The sequence below is a fragment of the Bacillus rossius genome, chromosome 10 (assembly GCF_032445375.1).
Source record: "Bacillus rossius redtenbacheri isolate Brsri chromosome 10, Brsri_v3, whole genome shotgun sequence".
NCBI lineage: Eukaryota > Metazoa > Arthropoda > Insecta > Phasmatodea > Bacillidae > Bacillus > Bacillus rossius.
The window spans coordinates 55280011-55306445 of NC_086337.1; the positions used below are offsets into that span (position 1 = coordinate 55280011).

Below are 26435 nucleotides of genomic sequence, written 5' to 3' on the forward strand. Positions count from 1 at the left end.
CTCAGTTGCTGTTTTGTTTTGTTTTGTTTGTTATTGTGTCGTCCTTTATTTTCCTGTGTAGGTTGTATTTATTCGCTTGTTTGTGTCGTCTTTTATTATCCTGTTTATGTTGTATTTATTCGTTTGTATGTGTCGTGTTTGTATTACTTGTTCTGTGCACACCTCTAAAGCTTCGGCTGTTGGTGTGCATGTCACAAATTTTAATAAATAATAAATAAATAAATAAATAATATAGCACCATTGCAAGGATATTGAGTGTTTACAATTAACGTAACACATTCTTTACCTTTATAATTTGGAGCCGGATTCTTAACCAGGCATCAAGAAGGTACAGCTTCGAAAATCACTGACGGCCCAAAAGCTTGCAGCGGGACGAAAAGCTTCGCCACCACTGGTAGTCCTGAACACGAGCGTACGCTGAATATCATTTTGCGATTTTGGGGCGAAAATAGAAAAAAAAAAGGGGGGGGGGGGGACAAAACCACAAATTTTCCCACTGTTTGCTTTCAAATTTTTTTTCTATTTGTTGGTGAGAATAATTTATATTTAGGATTGGGGGGGAGGGGAGATATATCCCTCTCACCCCTCCCCCATCACCCCCCTACACACACCCCATGTCCTGGCCACTGCAACCACTCGCTGCCACGACCTTTTGCGTGGTCAGTGTTGTAACCACACATTTAATTGGCCCCCCGACTGATAACGTAGGAGACAATTCCCGGTCTCATCGCAAGTTGTCGAGCTGAATACATTTTTTAGTATTGTCAAACAGGTATTTTTGAATACAAAAAAATGAAAGTACAGATATGCCATAGTTCTGGAAAAAAAAAAGTACTCTGTACAAGAAAAATATGGCAAAATATTCGCAGCACCGATTATGACGGGATTGAATTTCTGATTCCATTCTGTTGAATATATTGCCAAATAAACAGATGGTCTGTTGTAGTTTTTCAATGGAGATGATAGTGGTATCATGACAGACTACCTAGTTTAAGAACAGCAACTGCCAGCCTGCAATAATTCTGCACTCTGCTGAATTTCTCGTGGACCATGGAACTTAATAGTTCTAGTTACTCTATGTTATATACTCTATTCAAAGGTTTTATGACTTAAGACAGGTTTTACGACTTTTGTTCAAACCTAAGGCGAAAATTTAACTGCAGGATAGCTTTAATTTTTGTTTTACGACACCCAGTTAAAGTCAGACTCTGAGATATACCTTCCGTTAAAGTTTACTGTCGAATAACTGGTGGCTAGCTGAAGTACGTATATTTTAGTGGGCCTAAAGAATACAATACTGTAGGTAATATATCTATAGTATCATGTCCTATATCTATAATATATCAATAATAGGTAGGTCTATAGTATAAAATACAATACCCAATAATTTTTTCAGCTACTTTATATTTACCATGCAGTTATCTGAGCTTAGCAAAAAATTAATAAATTGGGAAAGTTTCACTTGAGTTTCTACGAGGGAAAAAAAAAATTGGATTCTAAACACCATCCCATACTGCACAAATTTATGGCAGACAATACACGTTCAATAATGTAAGTGTGACAGTTATTTAAGGATTTTTGTCATTTCTCACTGTGTTAACAGTGATAAGATGGATTGCATATTATTCTCAAAGCAAGATGATACAAGTAGACATTCTCTCTGTTGTGCTAACAATGTGATAAACCATAGTTTAGTGTTTTTTGCCAGATTTTTTTTTCTCTCGTTAATATGTCAAAACCAGGCAAATTTCGCAGGAACATCAGATTTCATAGTTTTTCCATGTTTTCTGTAATTTTTTGGCGATAGGAAAAAGTGCATAACCCTAGCTGTAGGCCAGTCTGTGCCCACTGTATAGAGTAAACATACTTTCCTGAGCAGGTTGCTTCTAGTAGAAACTGACTGCAGTGATCTCAACCTTCCTGCTGTCGAATCGCGTAAGGCAAGCAGCTGCCTAAACAGGAACACAGAGTCGCCTGCCATGACGGATGACCAGATGTCACCACTGCCGGACCGCTCGGAACTGTCGCCAACGAGCGAGTTAGTCTGGTTTTAAACACTATTCAGGTTCCTGGCATTCCAAGCCTTTATTAAATTACGTCTTCATTCCATTCTCCATGGTATCCCCCACGTAGCGCGACAGTGACACAAGTACGACCCGCCACGTGGCACTACCAAGTTCTTCACACGCGCAGACACTTGCCGCATCAGACACCCCAAACATGGTACAGTAGCTAGTGTGCATGCATATTTAGAACAGGATCTAGGGCCAGTTGGTCATGTGCCCTGGACGCAATAGTTTTGGCACCGGCCCGGTGCGTTTTTGTAACCTAAACCAACCTTTGAGCAAAAATATAAATCATTTTGGGAGCACACCACCATTTAATGCAACACTATATATTTAAACAACCCAACATTACAATGAATGTCATACAATATAATTGATACATAAATAACACCATCGCTACATTTGCAGCATAAATCTAACAAGTACAGTCGACACAGCCATTGTTACAACGAACACGTTGGTTCCTGGTACTCTAAAACACAGGGCAACATTCAGTGGAATTCAGTGCCATTTGAATGCATCCTATGCTAACAAGCTATTCTACAGTTTGGTAAATCCATTATTAAAATACACATTTATATATAAAATGGAACAACATATGGTATCATCACAAGTAGAAAAATTTAATTTCTTTTGCTTTTCTTTTGGTTACTTGCTTTTAGTAATTCTTTCCTTATGTGATTTGGTAACACAAAAGAGGCCCTATTGAAACCTAAACATTTACTTAACAAGAGAAACTACAGAGTACACATGTTTGTAGAAGTAGATGCGACATCAAGATTGTACGTGCGGAAGGTCCTCGTGTTGGAGTCAACGACAGGAGGACAAGAAGGGGGAAGGGGGAACCCCGTGAGATTCCACGGTGAAGATTGAGTGAGTTTCCTTCTCGTGTTGGGCTGAACTGTCTCTCAAAGAGCTGACACGTGTGAACACTGGGACACAACCTGTAGAGTGCGCTACGTTGCCTCTGGCGGTAGCAGCCGGTTGCCGTATTCACCCGCATATGAATTGCACATCTTATGTCAATTTTTGGGTGTAAAAAAAATTTAGTCCGACCCATATGAGAGTTTTATGATTGGCTACGCTGGGCTGTAAAACTGTTCCTCTTGGTCTAACGAGCATCTGGGAAGTCCGTCTCGAGGATATTGCAGGTGTTTAAATCAGTCTGACAAGCACTTGTAGCTGACTATTGTGTGGTTGCTTCTCTCTCTCTCTCTGATAGCTGGGCTAGTAGTCACCCTCCCGGCGTGGTGACCTCGTCAAACTACCTCACGCCCGTGCCTGTATACAACTACGCTAGCCAGAACTGTTCTTGTTTCTCCAGAGCAACACTCCAACAGGTTCAACAAAGACTGGAAACACAGTTTCACTGGTCTCGTCCGTGCCACTGCAGTCGCCGGCGGTTGAAGCGCGACACCAAGAGAGCGTGTCGGGACAAGCGCGCACTTAGATATAGAGGGACTCGCGGTGCTTGAGCCGCAGCGAGTAGGCGTACTGCTGCGCGCGGCGCCCGTGCACCGGCTGCTTGGTGATGTTGGCCATGGCGCAGCCCATGGCGAACTCCAGCGCGCGGCACAGCGTCTGGAACAGGAACCACGGCCAGGGCCGCGGCCGCTCCTCAGGCAGCAGCTCGCTGTCCGCGCCCTGCAACAGTAGCCCCAGCTCGCACCCGCCTCGGCCTCGCCTGGCACCGACATGACCTCGTCAACTAACATTCACAACCTGCTCCTCTTTGACCAGTTTCACCTCACCTCATTAATCAGTTCACACCTCGAATTTCAAAATAATTTTCTACAAATGTTTTATCAGCCTTTTTTTCTTTCTAAATTAAATACCCTCACTAATCGGTTATCACCTTTTAAGTTTTTGTGTAACAGCTGTGCTACATCTGTTCTCTTAGTAATGAGATCCTGCAGCCCTGGTTCCCGTCCATCTCCTGTGTTTCACATCCATCAAGTATTAATTAAAATCTTTTCAAACTGGCAAGAAAGTATGGATGCAATTGTTTATAATTACTTAAAAAGCAATACTTCGTTTTCCAATTTTAGGTCATATTGAAATAAAAGGGAAGAGCAAAACTAATTCCTCTGGCAGACAGAAACTCACTGCAAGACAACCGAACGTGACGGCAGACTAAAGCGAGTGGCGGCACGTACCGAGTGGCCGGCGCTGGCGTCGACGGAGCGCGCCAGCATGCCGTACGGGCCGTACAGCCGCGCGCCGTTGGCCACACACAGCAGCAGGCCCATGGCCGCCGTGGTGTAGGTGACGTTCAGCACGGCGCGCACCTGGCTCTTGGCGTCCGGGTCGCCCCCCTCCCCGCCCGAGTCGATGGCCGCCTTGTTCACGTACGCGATGTGGTTCAGGATCGAGTGCAGGGTGAGGTCGCTGGACTGGAACAGCAGTAGCGTTCCCCAGCCTCGACACGTGAGCAGACCACTGCGTGAAGTGTACAGTAGTGCCCTGGATGATATCCATATCATGTGAAAGTATCTTGCGAGACCAGGCTCTAACACTAATTACAAAGTTAAAAATGGATGAAGTAATGTCCAGGATTTATTGCGTTCTCACACACATCAGCAATATGAGATTTTTATAATGAATTCTAAAGTGGGTCTTCAGTCCACAAGCCACGCACTTGAGTCACGAGAAGTAGGGCTACCGGGTTAACTACGTCACCTCGCGAGGGTGCTAGTCGGGCTCTAGAGCTCGCGTGACGCACCTTGCCGTCGGCGTGGGGCGCGGCCCGGGGCAGCAGCCGCGCCTCGGCGCCCTCCTCGTCGGGCTCGCCGGCGCCGGGCGGCGGGGGGCGGCGCGCGCGCTTGGCGGCCAGGCCGGAGGCGGTGGGTGACACCAGCGAGATGCCCGCCTCGTCCTCCGCGATGTCCGCCAGGGCGGCCGTGTCGCTGTCGCGGCGGCTGGGGCGGCGGCCCCCCGGGGACAGCGAGGGGGGCGCGGCGGCGAGCCGGGGGGGCCGGCGGCGGGGGTCGGGGCTGCCCTGCCTGCGGGGCCCGCCCGGACTGCTGCAGCCCGCGCCGTCCGCCAGCGCGCTCCACTCTGCGACACACGCATCCCTGCACTCCGGCGTGGCAGTACGCGAGACACGTCATCAGAGAACTGCTTTCAGATGCTCTGGGGGGAAAAAAAAATTGATTTACATTATTATTTAATTCCCTTCATCCTGATGTTCTCACCATCTCTCTGGTATGTGTAAATAATATTTATTCCTTCTTTTGATTCTAGGTGCCATTATGGAATTCTATGTCATTAAACAATTAAAAACAAAATATGCAGGTTAACTAGGCCACATAGGGTACAGGTAGGTACCTTAATAGCTGAAGTGCAGGCAAATCTCAGATAAATCATTAGTGTTATATAATTACATTTGTATCAAATACACTCTTCTGCATATTTACATCTAACATGTTGACTATGATCTTTACTTGTTGTTCACATGAACATCATACACAAAAAAAATGCATGGTACTTGATTCCAGTCAAAAACTTAATAAATGCTATTGTTCATGGAAGAGAGCTGGTCTGCGCGGACCTTGGGGCGGGGGGCTGGTACGCTCGCTGCGGAAGCTGAAGGAGCGGTCGCCCGCGCCCGCGCCGCGCGCCTGGGCCGTGAGCATGGTGGGCATGAACGCGGCCGCCACGGAGCCCGCCAGGTTCTTGTACGGCGCGAGCATGGCCAGTTGCATGATGCCTGCGCACACACGCGCACCCATCGCATTACCTACTGTGACTCCACGGTTCATGCCACAAACCTTAAGAGATTAAATGTAGGTAGGTTTCTCGCATAATCAACAGGAAGTACAGCAGCCCTCATATATTTGCAGATTTTTTACTGACGTGTCAGAGACAGACATGTTTAGTTCAAAATTTAACATTCAGCTATAAAAGTCACAGTGCACTATCATATTTCGGAGAATAAACAACTGAATTTAGTACTAAAAAAAAAAAAACTTGAAACATGCGCAAGTAATGATAGCAACCCCCAACTCACCAGTTCAAACATCTCTCAGAAATATTTTATGACATTCACTTCAGTAAAGTCGCGCCCGCGATGAGACGGAAATGTAAAATGTATTTCTAATTGGGGTTAGAAGTCAGTCGAGTTCGCCGTTTATTTCATGCCGACTTCATGGATGTGTCGAATGTTATTGGTTAGACAAATATTTGCATCTATTGCATTGCGCCATTATGGTAGAGTGTATAGGCTGTAACGGTTCGTTACTTACAAAAATAAAAAGATTTAAAACGTTGATTGTAGTTTTTGTTTTATTCTTTCCAATTAGGATGCACCGAAAAATCCAGAACACTTTCAATGTTTCATTCACTCGTTTCACACATATATCTGCCCGTCGAAAACTGCCCTCAGTTCGCTTGATGAGATTTAATAATAAAATAACGTCGATTAAGTCCTTCAGTAATGTTTTACTGCAAGTACACGAAGATGGTGCGACCTCTAACAGGGCCGCACCCAGCGAAAACGAATCTCGCCCCGAGCCAAAACGCCTATGAAGGTGGCCGTAATTTCTAATTATACCTGAAAACAAAATATATAAAAAATTAGGTTGATTTAATAATAGGCCTGGCTCCGACCACCAACAGGGTGTCTACCAAACTGAGCTAGCAAAATTCCTGTACAATTTCTGTACATTCCTGTACACTTCTGAGAAAATTCCTGTACAAAAGTTTTGCACTTTACTAACATAACAGAAACTAAATTATAGTAATTTCTAAGTTTCAAAAATTTAATTTGCAAAGATATTCAGAAGATTTACAAAAATAAAGATGATTAAACAAAATTTACAAACATATGCAAGCATACATACACATGCCTGAACACTTGGTCTTAAAAGGTTTATTTGAAAACCTGTCCGTGGTAACAACCCTTTTAGTAACGTATCCTGATAAAGTTCAGCTGTATACCTTATAACACTTCTGCCTCAACACTGTGACATTTATACAAACAATATAAACACACTACACGACACTATTTTCAAAACAAATTATGATAAAAACATAAGTGACCTTGTAATATTTTATACATTACACCATTGATAACACAAAAATACAATTTTTATGAAAAGTTAAATTCTAGCCTTCAATTTTTTGTAAATGACTAAATTATTTCACAGGTCCACAATAGTCCGAAAACTCGATTTCAATTCTAAGTAAGTTATGGTACTTATTTCTGCAGCTCCTTAACACGTTCGTTGATGATGGACACTTCTCGTTCAGCATCCTCAATCAACTTCCTTTTCTTCTCCTTAAGCTCTCGAAGCTCAGCAGCAGCACGTTTATTTGCCTCCGAAAGTTTCATAGCATCTGCGTTCGCTTGTCGTTGTTCATTGAGTGCTTCTGTATACCTGCAATGCGCATTTCTTACTGAAAGAATCATGGGTTTTGTAATGTCAAGTTTCATCAATCCACCCTCATAGGTTACATGGTCATAAATACGACGCTGTGCAATGACAGACGTTTCTTTCATATTTTCTACTAAAATCTCTTTATTTACAGAAAATCCACGCTCTAAGGGTGCATTCCCATGTGATACGGTTAGGAGAAGTTTAACTACTGGAACGAGGTTTTCATACTCCTTTTTACCATCTATCAACTTCATCCAGAACGCGTCCAGTCGAGTCTCGGATCGTGAATATGTCTTCAGATCTTCCATTACAAGTGGTTGTGAACACAGAACCTTGTACTCACGGTCAGCCCTTTCTATTGTGGTAGCAGAAAAAAGATTTGCTTTAAGAACAATTTCAAGAGCAGATGTAAGTTGTTTGCAAGCATCAGCATTTGTAGACATGTGGCACGGGTTCAGACAATTTAATGCTTTGGTCAAAGGATATTTCAGAGGAGACTTTTGCATTAGTTTTACTACAAAATGCTGTAGAGCAGTGCGACAATCTTTACGAAAGAGTAAAATATCTTTTTCGGAGACGTTCTTGCACTTTCCCAAAGCTAACCTTGTCCCATAACCAAGGTCAACATTTTTAATGTCTTTAAGACAGATAAATGAATTGCTCTCATTTTGCTTCAAAACGTCTATTTTTTGAAGAGAAGTACTCTCAAGAACATTCTTCTTGACAATTTTCGTCATAGCATGCTTCACTAAAACTGTTAAAGCATCATAGAGGAATGGTGCCATTGGAGCATCACATTGGAATTCCTTTAAGAATTCCTCCACATTTTCAGCCAGTCCCTCAAAAAAAGCTATTTTAGCTGTAAGAAGATTATCTTTAATTGCCTTTGAAACTGTTGAAAAACTACGGCATGTTGGTTCCTTGGCTGTGCCTTTAACTGAACTTATGTATTTGTCAACATGTGGCAACATTTCCCTAGCTCTTTTTGCTACTCTTCCATTCTCAACCCAGCGGATTGAGCATACCTTCAGAGGAAACACATTAGATCCAGAGGCCTGTGTATAGTCGCCTCGTCGACCCGGAGCCTCTTTGAACAAATAGTATAAAGCTCTGAAGAACTCCATTATGTCCCAACAAGTCTTCTTGATACCAGTCTTAAATGCATTATGAACAGTGTGCAGTCCACAAGATCCAATGTCAAGAAATTGTGGAGCATCTGGAAAAGATCGGGTATCTTCAGCCAAAAGTTTCAATAATTTGAAATTTACATTAGGACCATCCATCGACAATTGAATGATCTTCAAAAAATCCAAATCTTCTAGGCCTGCTTTTATAGCTTTAAGAAGATCTTCAGCAGTGGTGTGATGCAGGAACACTGATGTTACATAACGAGAACATACTCTGTTTTGTGAAATGTCCCAGAATCTTGCAGACAAATCCATTTGTTGCTTTTGTGCTACTTTATTCATGCTTTCGTCAAAACCCAAGCTAAAAAAGTCACAACTGTTAATGCGAGTTTTAAGTTCACTATGGAAGTAAGGAGATAGACCATATACTATAACATAGGAAATCTTATCTTTTTGAAGTTGCATGCTGTTAGCAATATAATCGTCCGGAAACATTCTTTTGAAGAGGCTAACACTACTAGCAGCTCCTCTGAGGGAATCGTGGTTCATGACTGTTTGGAGGCACCACAATGTTTCAGCACGTGTGACTTCATCTCTTTTAAGATAACTACTTAAACCACGGTTGGTTGATACAGTATGCTGTTTTACTTGGTGCCCTACCTGTGAAACTTCACAACTGCTAGCAACAGTAGAGCCCAAACCTAATGAAGGGAGCTTCGATAGTGAAGACACAGAGGAAGCTTCAGCTACAGCATTTGCTACTGCAGTTGCCACATGAACTGAACCGGCTTTTGTAGTCCACGTGTCAAGAGAGGTGGACTTCTCAGAGCTACTTAATCTAAGTTTGTGTTTGTTACCACTTGAGTGACTGACAACAGCTGTTCTTCCCATGGACTCAACCGAGAAAATAGTTCTACAGACTGAACACCTGGCAGAATGATTGCTTCCATCGACTTCTTGCAGCCATGGAAATTCTTCCTTCCATTGTGGTTGAAATGAATTTCTTCCTCGAATACGCCTAGCCATTGAGGCAAGTATAAAGGAATCACGTATCTACAAAAACATAAAAATGAAAAAAGGGTAAATTTTGAAGACAGTTAACATTAGGAGTATTTATAAATGCAAGTAAAATAGGATATAAGAATTTATACAGGCCATATAATACTTTGTAAGACACTAATATTTAAAGTAGCTACACCCGCCCCTATAGTAATTTCATAATTGGTTAGTGAAAAACAGAGCGCTAGTCAAATATATTTTTTTTCCATAAGTGTGTTAGTCAATGAAAATAATTTGTTTTCCAATCATGCTTGCCTAACACCATTTTAATCAAGATACTATCGCGTATGTTATAATGGAGGAAATACATTTAACCTCCAGTATGCTTTAACAAAGCATAAACTAAACACTTTATATTATTATTTAGATTATTTAATCAGTTAACGTAATTCCCGACTGTTGTTTACTAGAACAATTTGTTTGTAACTAGCCACTAGAGAATCCTAATGACTGAAGTTAAACTAGCCCTGGAAGATTCTGGCTTTGCTCACCAGAGCAGCTGCTGACATGCCAAATGTAATACAAACAGTGGCTGAAAACTCGGTCATCGGAGATATTTCTACATAATGCAAACTATAGAAATATATCTGAAATATGCTTAAGACCATAAACTCTGAAAGACGCGAAAAGTTATTAAGGAAAGCAAAATAGCGTTTGTTTTTCATCACACTATTAATTCGTTGCATTGAATTAATCTTACGCGAATAACATTGCCATTAAACGGATACAATAAAATTTCACATAAATGAAAGAAGACAAAAGGGCGCTACTTCAAATTATGCTGTAAATAACAGACGTCGTTACTTAAAAACAGCAGAAATTGAACAACGTTACTCAAGGAGCGGGTGTAAACGAGATCAATAAATAATAATGATGGTACTCACGTTTCAAATCCGCTTCAAAAAACACGCAATATAAAACTAAGGCATCCTCAAAGAATAAAAAACGTACAATATTACGCAGTAAGCACTGATTAGGTAAACAACACACGCAACATAAAACTAAGGCATCCTTAAAGAGAAAAAAACGTAAATTATTACGTAGTAAGCACTGATTAGGTAAACACACGCAACATAAAACTAAGGCATCCTTAAAGAGAAAAAAAAGTAAATTATTACGCAGTAAGCCCTGATTAGGTAGGTAAACAACAAAGTGAATTACTAGAGACGTTGAAACTACTGACGAAATGAAAAACAGAGCGAGAGAAAATACAGTGTCGCCAGCAAATTCTTCTTAATATTCCCCTCACATCTCTGGACCGAAGTACGGATTGACGTGCATTAGAAGCTAAAGCAATTACGAGTCTCTAGTATGTTTTAGCTAAAATTATCAGTCCGTTCTTGGACTTCTGATCAAGCAACTGACATAAATCTTATTGGTCTGTGCGAAGGCTTCTGTATTGAGATATATTTAAAAGTGAAAACACTTTGAAAATTGCACGAGCAAAGAAAAAAAATTCCCGTACACTAAGCAAAAATCATGTACAATTCCCGTTTTTTTCCCGGGTTGTGAAACTCATGTACAATTCCCGAATTTCCCGAATTTCCCGGTCAGTAGACACCCTGACCAACGTGAAATTATCTCTTCGTAAATTACATAATAATTTAGTGAGAAGCCATCGAACGCGACCTACTCGTCCAGCGTTCGACAGACGACTGGTGATCTCATGAACTCGTCTCCTCCACGCAGGGAGTAGACGTCACATGACCTCACCGACCAATCACACGCACGCTTCATTCACTCTTACAGATACAAGCCAATCACAGAACAAGTTACAATACATGAATAAATATAGTTTAAAAAACTAAAGAAACATGCTTTTAAAGATTATCAAACTAAAAAGTAAAAAATAATTTTAAAATTAAATTTATGACAATAGTATATAAGCAATACTAGTATAAATGAGAAAAAAGCTTGAGGCGCTTTGTGCCATATTTTTTGTATATTAAGCGCCCCATGCTTTTTTCTCATTTATACTAGTATTGGTTATATACTATTGTCATAAATTTAATTTTAAAATTATTTTTTACTTTTTAGTTTGATAATCTTTAAAAGCATGTTTCTTTAGTTTTTTAAACTATATTTATTTTTAACTTTTTAGTTTGATATTCTTTAAAAGCATGTTTTTTAGTTTTTTAAACTATATTTATTTTTAACTTTTTAGTTTGATATTCTTTAAAAGCATGTTTTTTTAGTTTTTTAAACTATATTTATGTATAATTATCATAGGGAAATGAGTTACCGACACTACCTATTACCATCTGAGATAACTATTTGGAGTTGCAACGTCACAAAGAAATGGTAAAGTCTCTACGAATCATTTGCAGTTAGATGTATGGATATAATATTAGAATTTACCGGGGGAAAAAAAACATTTTTTTTTTCGGCGTGGCCGGGAGTAGAACCCACGATCGCTGAATCCGAAAGCTGACGTCACAGAAGTCGCGCGCCTTAGACCGCTCGGCTAACGAACGTAATGAAATGGGTGGGACATTTTACAGTGATGAGTCACTCACTCTTAGTCGAAAGAGTTACAGACGGACAGACAGAGTTACAGACGGACAGACAAACATACAGGTGAAGTTAATATAAAGCATGTAAAAAACCTTTTACACACAGAACTCTGGGCTTCCCCTGATCAGTCTCTTTTCAATTTCACCTCGAAATCGGGGACTCCCATTCTCGTTCTCTCTCCCACACCGTGAGACAGCAGTTATCACTCGGTTCCCACGCAGGGGGGAAATTACCGTCTTTATCTCGGTTGGCGGGGAAGCACTGTTCCTTTCTCACTCCCACTTACAGGCCTCTCATGCCTCTCTTTCTAACCATCACACAAGCCCAGACACAGTCCCGTGATTTATAATTATATTACAGCACGTTAATAAAATTTAAGAACAATAATTATAATACGTATTACTTTACCAAATTAAACTTATTGAGAAAAAACCTGAAAAAGTAGGCCTAAACAGGTAAAAATCTAGTACGACGGCTCATTTGTGAATAATTACATAAAAAATAGTACTGATTGAAAATGTCTAGTAAAATAATAAATACCTTCTTAAAAACATAGCAAGTGAAAATAACATATATTAGTATCCCTAACATCTGATTATACTGTTTCATAACTTATACATCACTCAAAAAACATTGACTTATTTATATTTACCTATACATAAAAGCAGTTTAAAAGAAAAATCATTTAATTGGGATGGCAGGGTTCTGCAACATTACAAGGCTTCGGCCTGAGACACACTTACGTCCTCCCCTAACATGATCCTCCCCCTACACACTTAGATTAACTTAGGCTAGGAAAAAAATTGTGAATTCTGCATGATGCATCGCTCGGTCCTCCGAGACCACACGGGGCACGCACGGAAACAGACTCTGAGCCCGTAAACTGAGTCGTGAAGGTCGGGAGGAACAGCAGGACACCGTACAAGAGGCTGGCAGAGCTCGCTGCCTCAGGCTGGAAACTGGTCCCTGTTTGTAATGGACAGCAAGGGCGGGGCTGGGTGGACCACCTGGGTTCAGGGCCCAGCCCCGTTTATTTCTATCTCATATACACACTCGCTGTGGTTATCTTAAAGTAAAATAATTTTATAAATATAGCTTATTTTTGGACTTATAAATATAGTAACTATTATTATATACCTGTATTTTCAGGTTAAAAAACAATCTAAAAAGAGTTTAGGTAAGAAATAACCATGCAATTATATTGTAGCACGTGACACAAAAATTGGGAAGGGGGGAGGCGGGCCGTCTCCGATCCTGGGTTCAGGGCCCGTGATCGTACGCGGGGGCCACGCACACAGCTGTCGGCCGGGGCTCGGAACAGCAGCCCGTGTGCTACCGGACCCTCAGTAACTGACGAGCTGCCAGGTTCACGACCTCAGGATTCGACATCATGCGAAATGGCCGCGACCCACGAGTCATCCCAGAGGCGTGCTGCGAGCTGCACTTTACGGAAAATTTGTAATCGGACACAATTTCCCCCCACCAAACAGTATTTCCTCACCAGTATCGTATCCAAATGAGGGATTTGTGAGTATTCACATTTGATAATGAGCAGTGGTGCAGCTAAGAGATGACTGGCGGCCCCTGGCCAGACTTGAAAATGGCGACCCCTCTTGGATTAAAAGAGAGGGGGAGAGGGTTCAGTAAACCCCCCCTCCCCCACCCACTTTACCGTTGCCCCCTGCCACCCGCTAGCTGCGCCCCTGGCGACGAGGTGTCCGAACAAGCACGTCACTGTGACAGCACCTTTGTGCTGTGCCTCGGCGGGCTGGCGCTGCAGCAGACTGCCCGGCATGCTGCGCAGCAGGGCCATGACGCGGTAGCCGCCGTACAGGAACAGACAGCACAGCAGCGCGCCCCACGCCAGGAACACCGTCTCCACCAGGTGCTTCACCACCTGCCACACCGCCACGCCGCCACTCGCTCGCGCATACCGCATCTTCACCCACGTCAAGAGCACAAGTTCAGATCTCGTTTGAAAATAAACTAGTCCGTGTCTACCATCCAAGGACTTGAGCTGTAGGTATGCATGTAACAAAATTTTAAATAAATTATTTTCAATTGTTGAAAACAGATAGTAAATTTTTGTTAAAATTTGGACATCCGTTAGAATAATAACACCGCACTGAAAGCAGTTGCCAGAGTGGTGGTATTCTCACCATGAGCCTCGTTACTGGATGGAGCTGGGCCCTGATTCCCTGCAAGCGTCTTCCCCCCCCTCCCCGGGCACAAGAGATGCGGCCACCTACCAGCAACTGCTCGTGGAAGGCGACCACGATGTCCGTGCCGATGACGAAGCTGAAGTGAGCGGTGATGATGAGCGACAGGCACGACTTCTTGCGCAGTTTCTCCGGCCCCAGTTTCAGCTGCAACAGCACGCACGCACCCAGTCCGTGAGCCCCGCAAGCCGCCGGCCTCTCTGCGCCACAACTACCGAACTACCACACCCGAGTTACTGGCAGGCTCGTCCGAGTGAAACACTTTGTTGCGACCTCCAGGGCAAGGGTGGCCTCTGAACCAACTCACAAGGGACGGTATTCTGACAGGCTAAGTCTTGGTGCAGGTGGGGCACTTGCCTCATGACACCTTGTCTTCGCACTGCACTGCTAGCAACAAAGACTCGTGAGCCCAGAAGACAGCACCAGCTTGGTTTTGTTACATGTTTCAACGATGCGAGCATCCAAAATAAACATTATTCCATTAGCTCACACCAGGAACAACTACGGTTACCAGAACAATGATGAGGTGGCCGACTGAATGAACCTCTACTCTACGAAGAGCGGAGCTTCCGTTAAAAAAACTTTATTAAACACACCTGAAGAAGATTTTTGAATAATATCTGATAAGCTGGTGTTTAAGAGCCAGTACATGTTATATTTTATCAAACGGATGTGTTTTTAACACAGGATATAGTTTAAAAAAAATAAGTGTTCCCACGAAGGTGCATGTCAGCCCGTTTCCTCGCGCACTGCGCAATGCACGAGCGAGTATCACTCTACTGCCCCTGCGACTCTAGACCTCGAGTGTCCAGGCGACCACCTCGTAGCGAGTTCAACACTCCGTGCTCTACTCATGGGGGCATGCAGGTCCGTGCGGGACTACGCTACCCACCAGGCACACACTACGTGGTAGCTGCTAGGAGCCACGTGCCCGTGATGGCGTCATGCTCTGAGCGGAACAACGAGAGACCTCGAGAGGGTGACGGCACCACGAACAGCGCTACGGACATGCGTCGTGCGGAGGTTGTTACCATGTAGTCGCCGGCGTACGTCCAGGGGGACATAACGAAGATGGCGGCGCCGTGGGACAACTCGCACAGCTTGTGCTTGGCCAAGGGCCCCGACTGGGATACAAGCAAGGCGCACACCAATCAACACACAGGCAGCAACCAACACCACATGGAAGAAGATAGACAGACGGTTCAGGCCTGGCAAAACACACTTGCAATCACAACATTTGGTACTGTCCAATAAACAAGTTGTGACATCCAGGGCGTACACAGGGAGCGTTTAATGATATCCCCCCTAAACCGGAAATCCTAAAATATCTATCACTTCTACCAAATGGAAAGAATTTGAAAGCAAACAGAAGGTGAAGTAATTCACTCAACCCCCCTCCTCCCTTTTGCAGCAATTAAAATCTGTGTACACTCATAGACATCATAAATTGTTTTTATAGTACTATGTAATTTGTTAACATTATTTTGTGGTTATTGCCACTGTATTTCATAATTCAGGTACTATTTGTAATTTAACAAAATTCACAGTAAAACTACAGATAATCCTCTGTGACTGGACTGTAAAACAATACTACTGTAATTAGTTAAAGTGACAAGAGACCATGTACTGGCATGGGGACCACAATGGCCGAACACTAACGTCCCTAACGCCGCAACCCTCTCCCAGTGAAACACTGTCTGGCTACTGTGTTCCTCGCGAGAAACACTGCCGTCTAGAGTGACCGCAGCAGACATGTGAAGTCAGTTTAACAGCCTCTGGTGTAAACCTGCGCTGTTCGCAGACTCTGCAGGTGTTCAGGTTGACTGCTGACACCGCTCAGGAACCACAGGACCTGCCCAGCAGTGTTCCACATCAGGCAAGTGGGACATGTCCCGCAAGTAGTCCCCTAGACAGTCGACAGCACTCCCGCTTCGACCAAAAGCGACAGAGAGTAAACACGACCAGAGCGAAACAGCACGTTTGTCCGTACATACGCAATTGATTAGTTTACCTTGTTTTTGCCATCAACAGTAAAATACGTGGTATTTCATTATGATTCAGGGTAATTTTCATGGCCTGTAGAGATATTCACTTTTCCTCTGGACCAAAGTGAAAAGTATCTGTACCGCAGTCACTCGGCAAAATAAAAGATACAAGGTGATTTTTAGAATACGTTAATATATCTAACATTTCTGTAGGAAGGATATTTCTGCTAACCCTAAGAAACTGAATACCTGAAAATAATTTATTGTACAGAAAAGTGAACAACTTTAATGTGATAGATGTGCAGAAATTCAGCATAGTTTTATTTAAGTATTGATTACAGAATTTGCAAAAAGGTATTACAAACAATTATGTACTTTTTTAATGTTTTACAAAAGCTTTTTATTCATGTTCATAAAATTAATATGTACCTAAGTTCCCATTTCTGAAATCATGCACTTCACAACAAAAAGACAGTTTATTCGATGAATAATAATAATACCTTATAATTAAAAAGATCTAAAGACTGTTGGTGGGCATGTTACAATTTTAAATAAATGCATAAAAACTAATTATTAAATGTACTATTAATGGTATGTACTAACTAATAAATTCTACTTACAACGCTCTAACAAACAGTTCTCAACTAAATGTACTCCAACCTAAGTTATTAACAACTCCCACCTCCGCCACAGAGAGAGAGAGATGTGCAGCATGCAGCATCGCAACACAATCTCTAAGCGGGTTCAGCCATCACAATCAACGCACTCATTAAAACACTTAAGAGAAATGTTCCGCACCAATCACACGGTCACAACAAACAATAACTGAACGTGATACATGCTAACAATCTACAAATGGATGAAACAACTACCGGTAGCAACATAATCTGCTTGATGTATTTAAGAGCCAAATTTACCATAAGTAAATATGTAATTAATTAATTAACAAATCAAGAGAGTAAAATGAATTATAAACATAACTAACTAAAATTAACGTTACTAAAATAATCATGAAATAAGTGCAATAACTAGAGACCTGCAAAATTCGCGGATTCAATGACCTCCAGGATAGACTCTACTACACTCTACACACTCGGGCAAATGCCACCTGTTCATTGGCTGCTGACTTGTGAGTCGATTCGACACTTCTTTGAGCGAGGGTCTCTAATTGGCCCTCATTACTCCAGATTAACAGTGAACCAATGGCAGAAGCAGCGCTAAGGTATAATTATTTGAATTGTAGCATATCACGAAATGAATCCACGAAATTTGCAGGTCTCTAGCAATGACTAATAAATAAGTGGCCCGTGCCACGGGGAAGGGGCGGGGAGGAAGCACTGCCTCCCCTCCCCTCCCCTCGCGCAGCAGAGCCACCGCAGCACCGAGGGGCGGCTGCCGTGCGCGACACTAGGCACACACGCACCTGGGTCAGCTGCAGGAAGGTCAGCTGCACCAGGCAGAAGGCGGACGTGAGGCACGGGAAGCCCACGTCCCACAGCACGGAGCCCAGCACGCGCGGCAGAGTCTGCAACAGACAGCGGCACGCACGCATTGGCCCCACCGCGCTGCCGTGCGTCAGTCGTGTGCAAACGCGCGCTCCTTCTCAAGAGCCTACAGGACACTAGGTGTAAAAACACCTTGTTTCGAAAACCTCGTTTAAAACTGGCACGTTTACGCCCCAAAGTTTTATGATATTTTGGTTTTACGTTCTACCAAACACATTCATTCGACATATGGAAAATACTAATAGCCTTTACTATACTTTAAATAAAAATCATGCTATACCCTAATGCAGAAGTGTACAAGTACATAACTTGTTTCTAGATAGTTGGCTAACTGTATTTATACTTGTATGGTTTTTTCAGCATGCTGATGAAAATAATAGTTAGGTGTAATTTTTGAGTTAATACAGTATGTCATTTTAGTAAAATGTTTTTTTTATCTAGCAACTGAATTTGAACTATGTATTTTCCTTTAAAGACGTTTTCCCTGTTAAGAGGTTTTCAGGATCCAGTCCCTTGAAAAAAGTCTCAACAGGCTTTTTCTCTATTTATTTATTTATTTAACTTTGTATGTGTACTTCATAATGGCAGGCTGCTGCAATGACACATCGGGATATCAGTTTGTACATAAGAAAACAATAGTTTTTAAGTTCTCTTAACTGTGCTCATGCTCAGCTGCAGTTCAGTTTCAGAATAAAACAGTGTTTAAAAGCTGCCTCAATGACACAAAATTTACGCTTGTTACCATTTACATTGTTTGAATAGTAATTCTACTGGGAGTTTTTAATTTATATTTTTAATTAACATTTTCAGAAACTTGAATTACTATATTTTAAATAAAAAAGATTTTTTTTTTACGAGGTGGTGATAACAGCGTTAAGGAAGTGTACTTTTACGAAGTATGTACCTCGTGTAACCCCAGGAGGGATAACACGGCTCTGATAGCAGCGACTACGACAAGCCCTCGTGCCGGCTGCACAGACTTCAGTCAATGATTGATGTGCCCAACTATTCTGGGCCAGGCCTGATATTGACCGGCTGCAAATAGACGCTCACTTGCTAGGGAACGCCTACACGCCTACACGCCTTCACCATCTGCTGTGTGCTCATGGTGCCGTCCGCCGCGGTCTCGTGTTCGAGGTCGGGCGCAGGTCCTAGCGGGGTGGCTGGCTTTCTTAGAGATTTCTGTTCCGGGAGGGCGCCAGGCTAGCTCGGTGTCTAACCGTGTGATGGTCGTGGGTTCGTTGCCCCAGCGTGGTCCGCTAGAACCGTCGGCGGTGATGGAATTTGTTTCCTGATTGGGTGGGTTGTTTAGGTGAATTTACATACACTGTTCTGGTTGTTCTACGGGTCGCACGTCGCGCTTGGGAGGTGCGGGGTGGACGTTTTATTGTTCACGATTTACACTGGTTCATTACATTGGGCGCGAGGTCTACTCGGCGGTACATGATTGCCAATGAGGCGTCGGAACACGTAGAAGTTTTGAGATCACTATTAATACAATTACACTTGACAAAACGGCACTATGTGGTACTTTTACGTACACGATTACACTGCACACGTTATCTGAGAGGGACACCTGCGTGCCTCTACGTGTGTTTACTTATTAAGTCCTCACGCCAGTCGCAGTTGAGGGAGTGTTCGATTAGCATCGGCTAATCTCGTAATCGGTAACTTGCGACGCGCTGGCCCACCTGTGTGGACCGCGGCTCGCTACTAAATTAAAAACACGTTTAAGCTTGGATGTAGCCTGTGCCTGTGCACTGGGCGATTAACTAAAGTTCTGGGGTGGCGGGAGACGGCCCATACCGTATACTGCACGGCACCACGTAATGCTTTGTGGGGGCCGTGTTAAATTGACGCGGCTGGGTTAGGCCCTACACCGGAAAAGGACCGGGCGCACACGGGGAGTATTTAAAAAATGGTTTTGGTTGTGACTATAATTACCAGATGGACGTTCGGTGAAACAAAGAGATGCTGGCTCCCCGTGGGACGTGCGTCCGTCCCGGTCCGCGAGTCGCGCTGTACTGACGTGCAGCCCTGGCACGAGGGGAGGGGTGAGCTCCCTGTCGCGCCAGAGTTTCTAAAGTTCCGTTATTCGTAAAAAAGTACATTAATAATAAAAAGCAAGTGGCTCAATATTCATACAATAAAACTTAATGATTAACTTAATATCTATATATGTTTTAGAATTGACATTTAATAAGTTTGTCTAAAATAAGTTTGAATATTAGAGTCAAGCTGGAGACTGTCTGTTTCTTGATAACTACTCCAGTGGCGAACGATAATGCTAATTTGGGGTGGTTTGAATTACGTCACACGTTTCACTACTGAATTTAGGCTGAAGGCCGCAAGGGTTGCACTCACAGCTGTTTTAGTAGGAAGCTACACGTGAGTGACCCGGCCACTCCTACGTCGCACTTTATTAATTAGGGGCTTTTGTTTGTTTTTGATTACTTTATTATTGTGTGGGGAATTTTGTAGGCACGGGGAGTGCGTTGCATGCGTAATTAAAATGGTTCGCTATTCTCTACCTTGGGCTGCGGTCCGCTCACTTGACTCAGGTGGGCCCTGGCTAGGGGTGCTTTCCGTTAGCGGAGCCGAGTACTGGCGGGTGCAGGTCGGGCTTTGGGGTGGCCCACGGCCGTACAATGTCAATGGCAAGATTATTTTTATATTTGTCACATGTGTAATATTCAGCACTTTCTTCTTTCACACATTTACACTGTTATCTCGGTGCTCAAATATTTTGTGGAATAATTTGATGGTAGACTAGAATATCAAACAAATGAAAGCACATTTTTTTATTTCTTACTGAACCATAGTTTTGTAGCAGATATCTTGAAAGTTCCCGAGCTGAAATTAACAACTGGAAATAGACTTAACGAATCACATACAACTACTCCGCAGAAAATAAATGTCTTCTCGTGTTGGCAGTAGGCAACTAATACAAGCAGCACGTAGTCTGTAGCAGCTAGCTTACCGTGTCCTGAATGATCTCTTTTAACAGTTTAGATACACGTAGGTATTTGGCTGGGAATAAACCACATGAATAATGACAATGTGTGTTAGGAAATGTACACAAAGCTGTTCTTTAATAAAATAAGTACCGGCAATATAACCTTACAAAAATGTTGTCAACACAACAACTGGCATGCATCAAGTTTTCCTCACGTCCGGACGATACTATCGCTGGACTCGGGATATGCTAAGGATCGAGGGAGTGGCGTCCCGTTGCTCTCTGCGTCTAGGCTCTGACCCCACTGGTGTGACCACCTTCGCGACCCGCTCCTCTGGCACTTAGAGTCCCTGCACCTGTCCCTGTGAGTGTCTCGACAGTGTCCCCTCCTCCAGTCTACGGCCAAATACACAATTCAAAGGATTTCAGCCTTCTGCAATTACAACATTTACCTGTTTTTACCCTGGAATACCGCAACTCTGAATATAATACAACCCCAAACTTTTTTAATTGTTTTTATGAAAAATACACTATGGGTTAGAAATCACAAATTCAAACACACAAAAATTAAACATTATTTAAATTATTTGATTTATACCATATTTAATAGCTCATTTTCTAGTGCGACTTTCTGTCAGTAGAGTGATTTGCGTGGCCTTTCTTTGAAACAGCAAGCGACGATTAGAAGGAAAAAAAGGCAGCAATTAAAAGGAAAAGAGTTTTATTTATGACTGCAGTTCATTAGCCATTGGTCAGAGAACAAAGAATGCTGTGCTATATGGTGGTTGCCAGGAACATGAAGGTAGGAAGGGGGGAGGGGGTGAGAGCAGTCCATTCCCAAGTGTTATCTTGTCACATCTGTCACGCCTGCCATACACAAGAGGGGACTAAAGTGGCTTAAGTGACACAGTTGCGAGGCTGAGCGTGTGGTTTTTCAACTAAGTTGTTCCCATCCCTGGAAATTCACATGTTCCAGCCGCAAGATACAAGCTTGCGATTATAATGCGAATCTTACTTTTGGGTCTATCAGTTTTGATACAAACCATCCCATTTTATTCAGGTAAATACGGTAAGCATACATGTAGTGAAGTATTTTCCGTGAACTGTAGAAATGACGGGAGCAGCACGGCTGGAAACACGGCGAGTGCCGATACTGCCGGGACTCACCTCCTTCAGCGCGTACGGGTCGATGAAGAGGCAGCCGGCCCGCGACGCCCCCAGCAGGCACAGGAAGCCGTTGATGGTGGACATGAAGGGACGGCTCGAGATCAGCGACCTGCACAGACACTGCCCTCAGCTCCGTGACGCTCGCCTGTCTGCGCACACAGCACGGTGCCTCCCGGGGCACACTCTGTTCGCTCCTGGACACAAGCGCACAGACACTGCCCTCAGCTCCCTGGCGCTCGCCTGTCTGCGCACACAGCACGGTGCCTCCCGGGGCGCTCTGTGTTCGCTCCTGGACACAAGCGCACAGACACTGCCCTCAGCTCCATGACGCTCGCCTGTCTGCGCACACAGCACGGTGCCTCCCGGGGCACACTCTGTTCGCTCCTGGACACAAGCGCACAGACACTGCCCTCAGCTCCGTGACGCTCGCCTGTCTGCGCACACAGCACGATGCCTCCCGGGGCACACTCTGTTCGCTCCTGGACACAAGCGCACAGACACTGCCCTCAGCTCCATGACGCTCGCCTGTCTGCGCACACAGCACGGTGCCTCCCGGGGCACACTCTGTTCGCTCCTGGACACAAGCGCACAGACACTGCCCTCAGCTCCGTGACGCTCGCCTGTCTGCGCACACAGCACGGTGCCTCCCGGGGCACACTCTGTTCGCTCCTGGACACAAGCGCACAGACACTGCCCTCAGCTCCGTGACGCTCGCCTGTCTGCGCACACAGCACGGTGCCTCCCGGGGCACACTCTGTTCGCTCCTGGACACAAGCGCACAGACACTGCCCTCAGCTCCGTGACGCTCGCCTGTCTGCGCACACAGCACGGTGCCTCCCGGGGCACACTCTGTTCGCTCCTGGACACAAGCGCACAGACACTGCCCTCAGCTCCGTGACGCTCGCCTGTCTGCGCACACAGCACGGTGCCTCCCGGGGCACACTCTGTTCGCTCCTGGACACAAGCGCACAGACACTGCCCTCAGCTCCGTGACGCTCGCCTGTCTGCGCACACAGCACGGTGCCTCCCGGGGCACACTCTGTTCGCTCCTGGACACAAGCGCACAGACACTGCCCTCAGCTCCGTGACGCTCGCCTGTCTGCGCACACAGCACGGTGCCTCCCGGGGCACACTCTGTTCGCTCCTGGACACAAGCGCACAGACACTGCCCTCAGCTCCGTGACGCTCGCCTGTCTGCGCACACAGCACGGTGCCTCCCGGGGCGCTCTGTGTTCGCTCCTCGACACTTGTCACATCGGCAGACTGGGGCCATCGCCGGTGAATACTGGACACTTGCAGCTGGGTTTGATACCATTAGTTTTGTGGATATTAAATTATTTAAAAATATTAATACCAGATTTTCAAATTTACTTAAAATTACATTTGCAGGTAAAATGCATCATCATTATTATATCTGGACTAATTTTCAACAACTTGTATTGCTTGATGAATACGTTGTTTATTCAAACAAATCAATTTCATTTTGTTCATAGTAAAAACAAACATTCTGTTTCTGTCACAACAGAGAATGAAAGCATGTGTTAACATGGTTCGCACATCATGGCAACAGGATATTGCATTGACTGCACCATTTAATATTTAAATAATAATGAAAATTTTGACTGTAAATTTAACATTAAATTTGTTGAGATATTGAATGTAACACTTAAGGGCGTGCCTCCCATTTCAAGTCCTGATTTTATATTTATATTAATCACTGATCAACTTTTAGACTTTTTTAATTGTTTAACTTTCACAAAATGAAAAATTTATACAGCACATACTTTTTGCATAATTAGCTGCCAAAGTTACAATTTAACATTTTTGGTTTGTACAAATGAGGAGAATTTAATTTATTGCAGATTTGAAACTTTTCAGGTTAACTACATTGCCACAGGCTACTTCATGATATGTTTTGCATTTCTATCACAAAAACTCATTCCATGTTTACTTGGCTGTCAAAATAGTAACAAATTTGAGAAATATTAAAATGAAAGGTAAAAATATTTAGTATTTTCTGAAAGAAATTCAGACCATTTCTTGAAGTAGCCAGTGGCGTTGCAGTTAAAACCTAAAAAAAAGTTTCATTTTTTTTTCTTCAATAAATTAAATTCTCCTTATTTGTATAACCCAAAAAAAATTTTAAAAAAATTAAACTTTGGCAGCTAACGCTGCCAAAAGTATGCGCTGTATATATTTTCCATTTCGCGAAAGTTGAGCAATTGAAAAATTGTACAGGTTTATCTGTAATTACTGTAAATATAAAATCTTGGCCTGAAATGGGAGGCACCCTGACTACTGGTTCAAGCACGACCAGGGACGTTTATTATTTTTAAATTCTTTTTCGCTTTTATAGGAGCCTTAATTATACAGTTTAGCCTTCCGCTCTGCAAATCGAATGATTTGATAGTCGAAGTAGCTGCTCCGGCAGCAAATTCTAGTGGCGGGTGCTGAAACTAAGTGTGATTGGCGTCAAGAAATGTAGATGGAAAACATAACTTGCGTACATGTATCACGCTCGGCATTATTTTAAAGAATTCTGCGTTAAATTTTGTTTCCAAGTTTCGTCGGGCTCTCCGCGGACACGCGACAACACAGACCACACGCGACAACACGCGACCAGCTGCGCACCTGAGGTTCAGGATGGAGAAGAAGGCGTAGAAGGCGAGCAGGAAGAAGAGGCAGGCGAAGGCGTACGTGTGCAGCAGGAAGCCCCAGCGCAGCTCCGAGCGCAGCGCGGACGGCGCGGGCGCCTGCAGCAGCACCCAGCCGTGGTGGCGCGCCGGCGCGGGCCCCAGCGAGCAGTTGGCGTCCCCCTCGTCGTCCCACGTCGCCTGCCGCGAGCCTGCGGTCACCACGCTCATTCTCGTCACTTTCTCTTTTCTTTGCGTTAAAATACTGTCGTCGAAGAATTCATGCCGATCGCAATATTGTTTGTAAACAAAATATCACGATTGGTCCAGTACACATTCACTTTAAAGCATTCTACATTGTAAGGTTCTTGAGAAGTTTAAATTTTACGAAACACACTACGGTAAAAAAAAAAAAAAACATGGACGTTCATGCCACTTCAGTGAAGTATTCTACAAATTAGTGATCTTTTGAAAGATGTAAAGTACATTTGCTGGGTGAGGAGTCAGCCTGAACCAGCTACGGGGTGGTATGCCAGGAGACTAGCACTGAACCGAACTGACTCGTTCTCGTGGGCACTGACGCACATGGCTGACGTAGGGAGTGAGGCCACACCTCTGTGTTTGCAAGAAGTTGGGAGGGGGTTGTTGCCATAGGCGTGCACAGGACTTCAGTAGTGGTGGTGCCAGATTACACAACAGCCCTGTCATTCACGGACCCCGAGCCTAAAGCGGGGGGTCGGAAAAATTTGGATTTGAAAGCGCAAAATGGAGCTATTTAAGGTGTTTCCGAGCAAAAACATTAAATACACAGATGTAAAAATTTTAACATTTTTTTATGACAAATTATGGCTTTGAACGTTAAAATCACCAGGAAAACTACTAAACTATTTACAGTTTTAAGCTTTCTTGAGCCATAAAGTAAATTGCACAAATTGTTTGCACGGAATTCATGCTGGTGACTTTGAAAAACTGTACTTATATGTTTTCTGAAGACGCCAAATAAATGCTAGAAAAAACATTCTCAAACGTTAAGTTTTAAAATCAACAAATGAAGGGAGTTTTTGTAACATACCAAAAATATGTAAAATATTAAAATAATAAAAATACACAAATAAGAGTGGGCAAAATTTTTAACTTTTGGAATACAACAAAAATGTTTTGTCAGCGACTGCATATAAGTCATCGAGTAAGTCTATCCTTTTAACTAACTAAACTCTCTCTCTTTTTTTAAATAAACCCTGGCGGACGGCGGCTATTATTCCGTGCGCCTGCCGAGTGGAGTGAACAGTGGACACCGAGCGCGCTTTCTATGTAATTCGAGGAGAACTAGGAGAAGTATTTACATTTCAGAAGTTACGTAGCCGCGTCCCGCGTGTACAACGCAAGTAATTGCAACTGGCTTGTTTCCGTGTGTATATTTGGTTCGATTGATAATTTAATTGATATACTGATAGTGTTATGAGCACATATCTGTAACTCGACACGATTGGAAAACATATTTTTTTTGGAAGTAATACGGATTTTTGTAAGTATGTATTATTTCTGCTTGTAAAAAACAAAATAACGTTAACCCTAATGGTGGTGCCAAGGCACCTGTGGCACCTACCGTGCGCACGCCTATGGTTGTTGCCACGGTAGCAGTGACACAGTGCGACCCGCTAGGCTAGCCAGCGTCGGTCTGGACTGGCGACGAGTTGCAACCGTCATGTAAGGACGCACCATCTCTGTTTAACTTCGTCATGTCTCAAGCCAAACACCATTTAACAAGCTATTTGCTCACCTGGTCCGCCCCAGACGAGACAGTTACGTGTTGGTTCGTAGACCCC

At 43.6% G+C, this 26435-nt stretch overlaps 2 protein-coding genes across 3 annotated transcripts; both read right to left on the minus strand.

The window, feature by feature from the left end:
- Positions 1–2360: 2360 nt before the first annotated feature.
- On the minus strand, positions 2361–25082 carry LOC134536202 (uncharacterized). 2 transcript variants are annotated; one of them, XM_063375854.1, is made up of 10 exons: positions 24608–25082; positions 21977–22085; positions 17772–17873; positions 15395–15487; positions 14394–14510; positions 13891–14041; positions 5617–5775; positions 4789–5123; positions 4223–4459; positions 2361–3710 (listed from the first exon to the last, which is right to left on the minus strand). In XM_063375854.1, the coding sequence occupies exons 1-10, from the start codon at positions 24838–24840 to the stop codon at positions 3513–3515; spliced, it is 1734 nt and encodes a 577-aa protein (XP_063231924.1). In that variant the 5' UTR covers positions 24841–25082; the 3' UTR covers positions 2361–3512. The 2 variants fall into 2 exon arrangements, with proteins under 2 accessions (XP_063231924.1, XP_063231925.1); XM_063375855.1 differs by lacking the exon at positions 15395–15487 and having other exon boundaries at positions 24608–25078.
- On the minus strand, positions 5770–11274 carry LOC134536201 (uncharacterized). The gene is made up of 2 exons (XM_063375853.1): positions 10515–11274; positions 5770–9624 (listed from the first exon to the last, which is right to left on the minus strand). Exon 2 carries the CDS (start codon positions 9595–9597, stop codon positions 7264–7266), a length of 2334 nt encoding a protein of 777 aa, XP_063231923.1. The 5' UTR covers positions 9598–9624; positions 10515–11274; the 3' UTR covers positions 5770–7263.
- Positions 25083–26435: the final 1353 nt, after the last annotated feature.

Bases quoted from the DNA above. Each gene is read 5' to 3' on its own strand.
- LOC134536201 (XM_063375853.1), bottom strand. From the start codon at position 9,597: ATGGCTAGGCGTATTCGAGGAAGAAATTCATTTCAACCACAATGGAAG.
- LOC134536202 (XM_063375854.1), bottom strand. From the start codon at position 24,840: ATGAGCGTGGTGACCGCAGGCTCGCGGCAGGCGACGTGGGACGACGAG. The intron at 15,488-17,771 runs GTGCGTGTGTGC...CTTGTATCCCAG, and splicing joins CCTTCCTGCAGCTGACCCAG to TCGGGGCCCTTGGCCAAGCA. The intron at 3,711-4,222 runs GTACGTGCCGCC...CTACTGTTGCAG, and splicing joins ACGCCAGCGCCGGCCACTCG to GGCGCGGACAGCGAGCTGCT.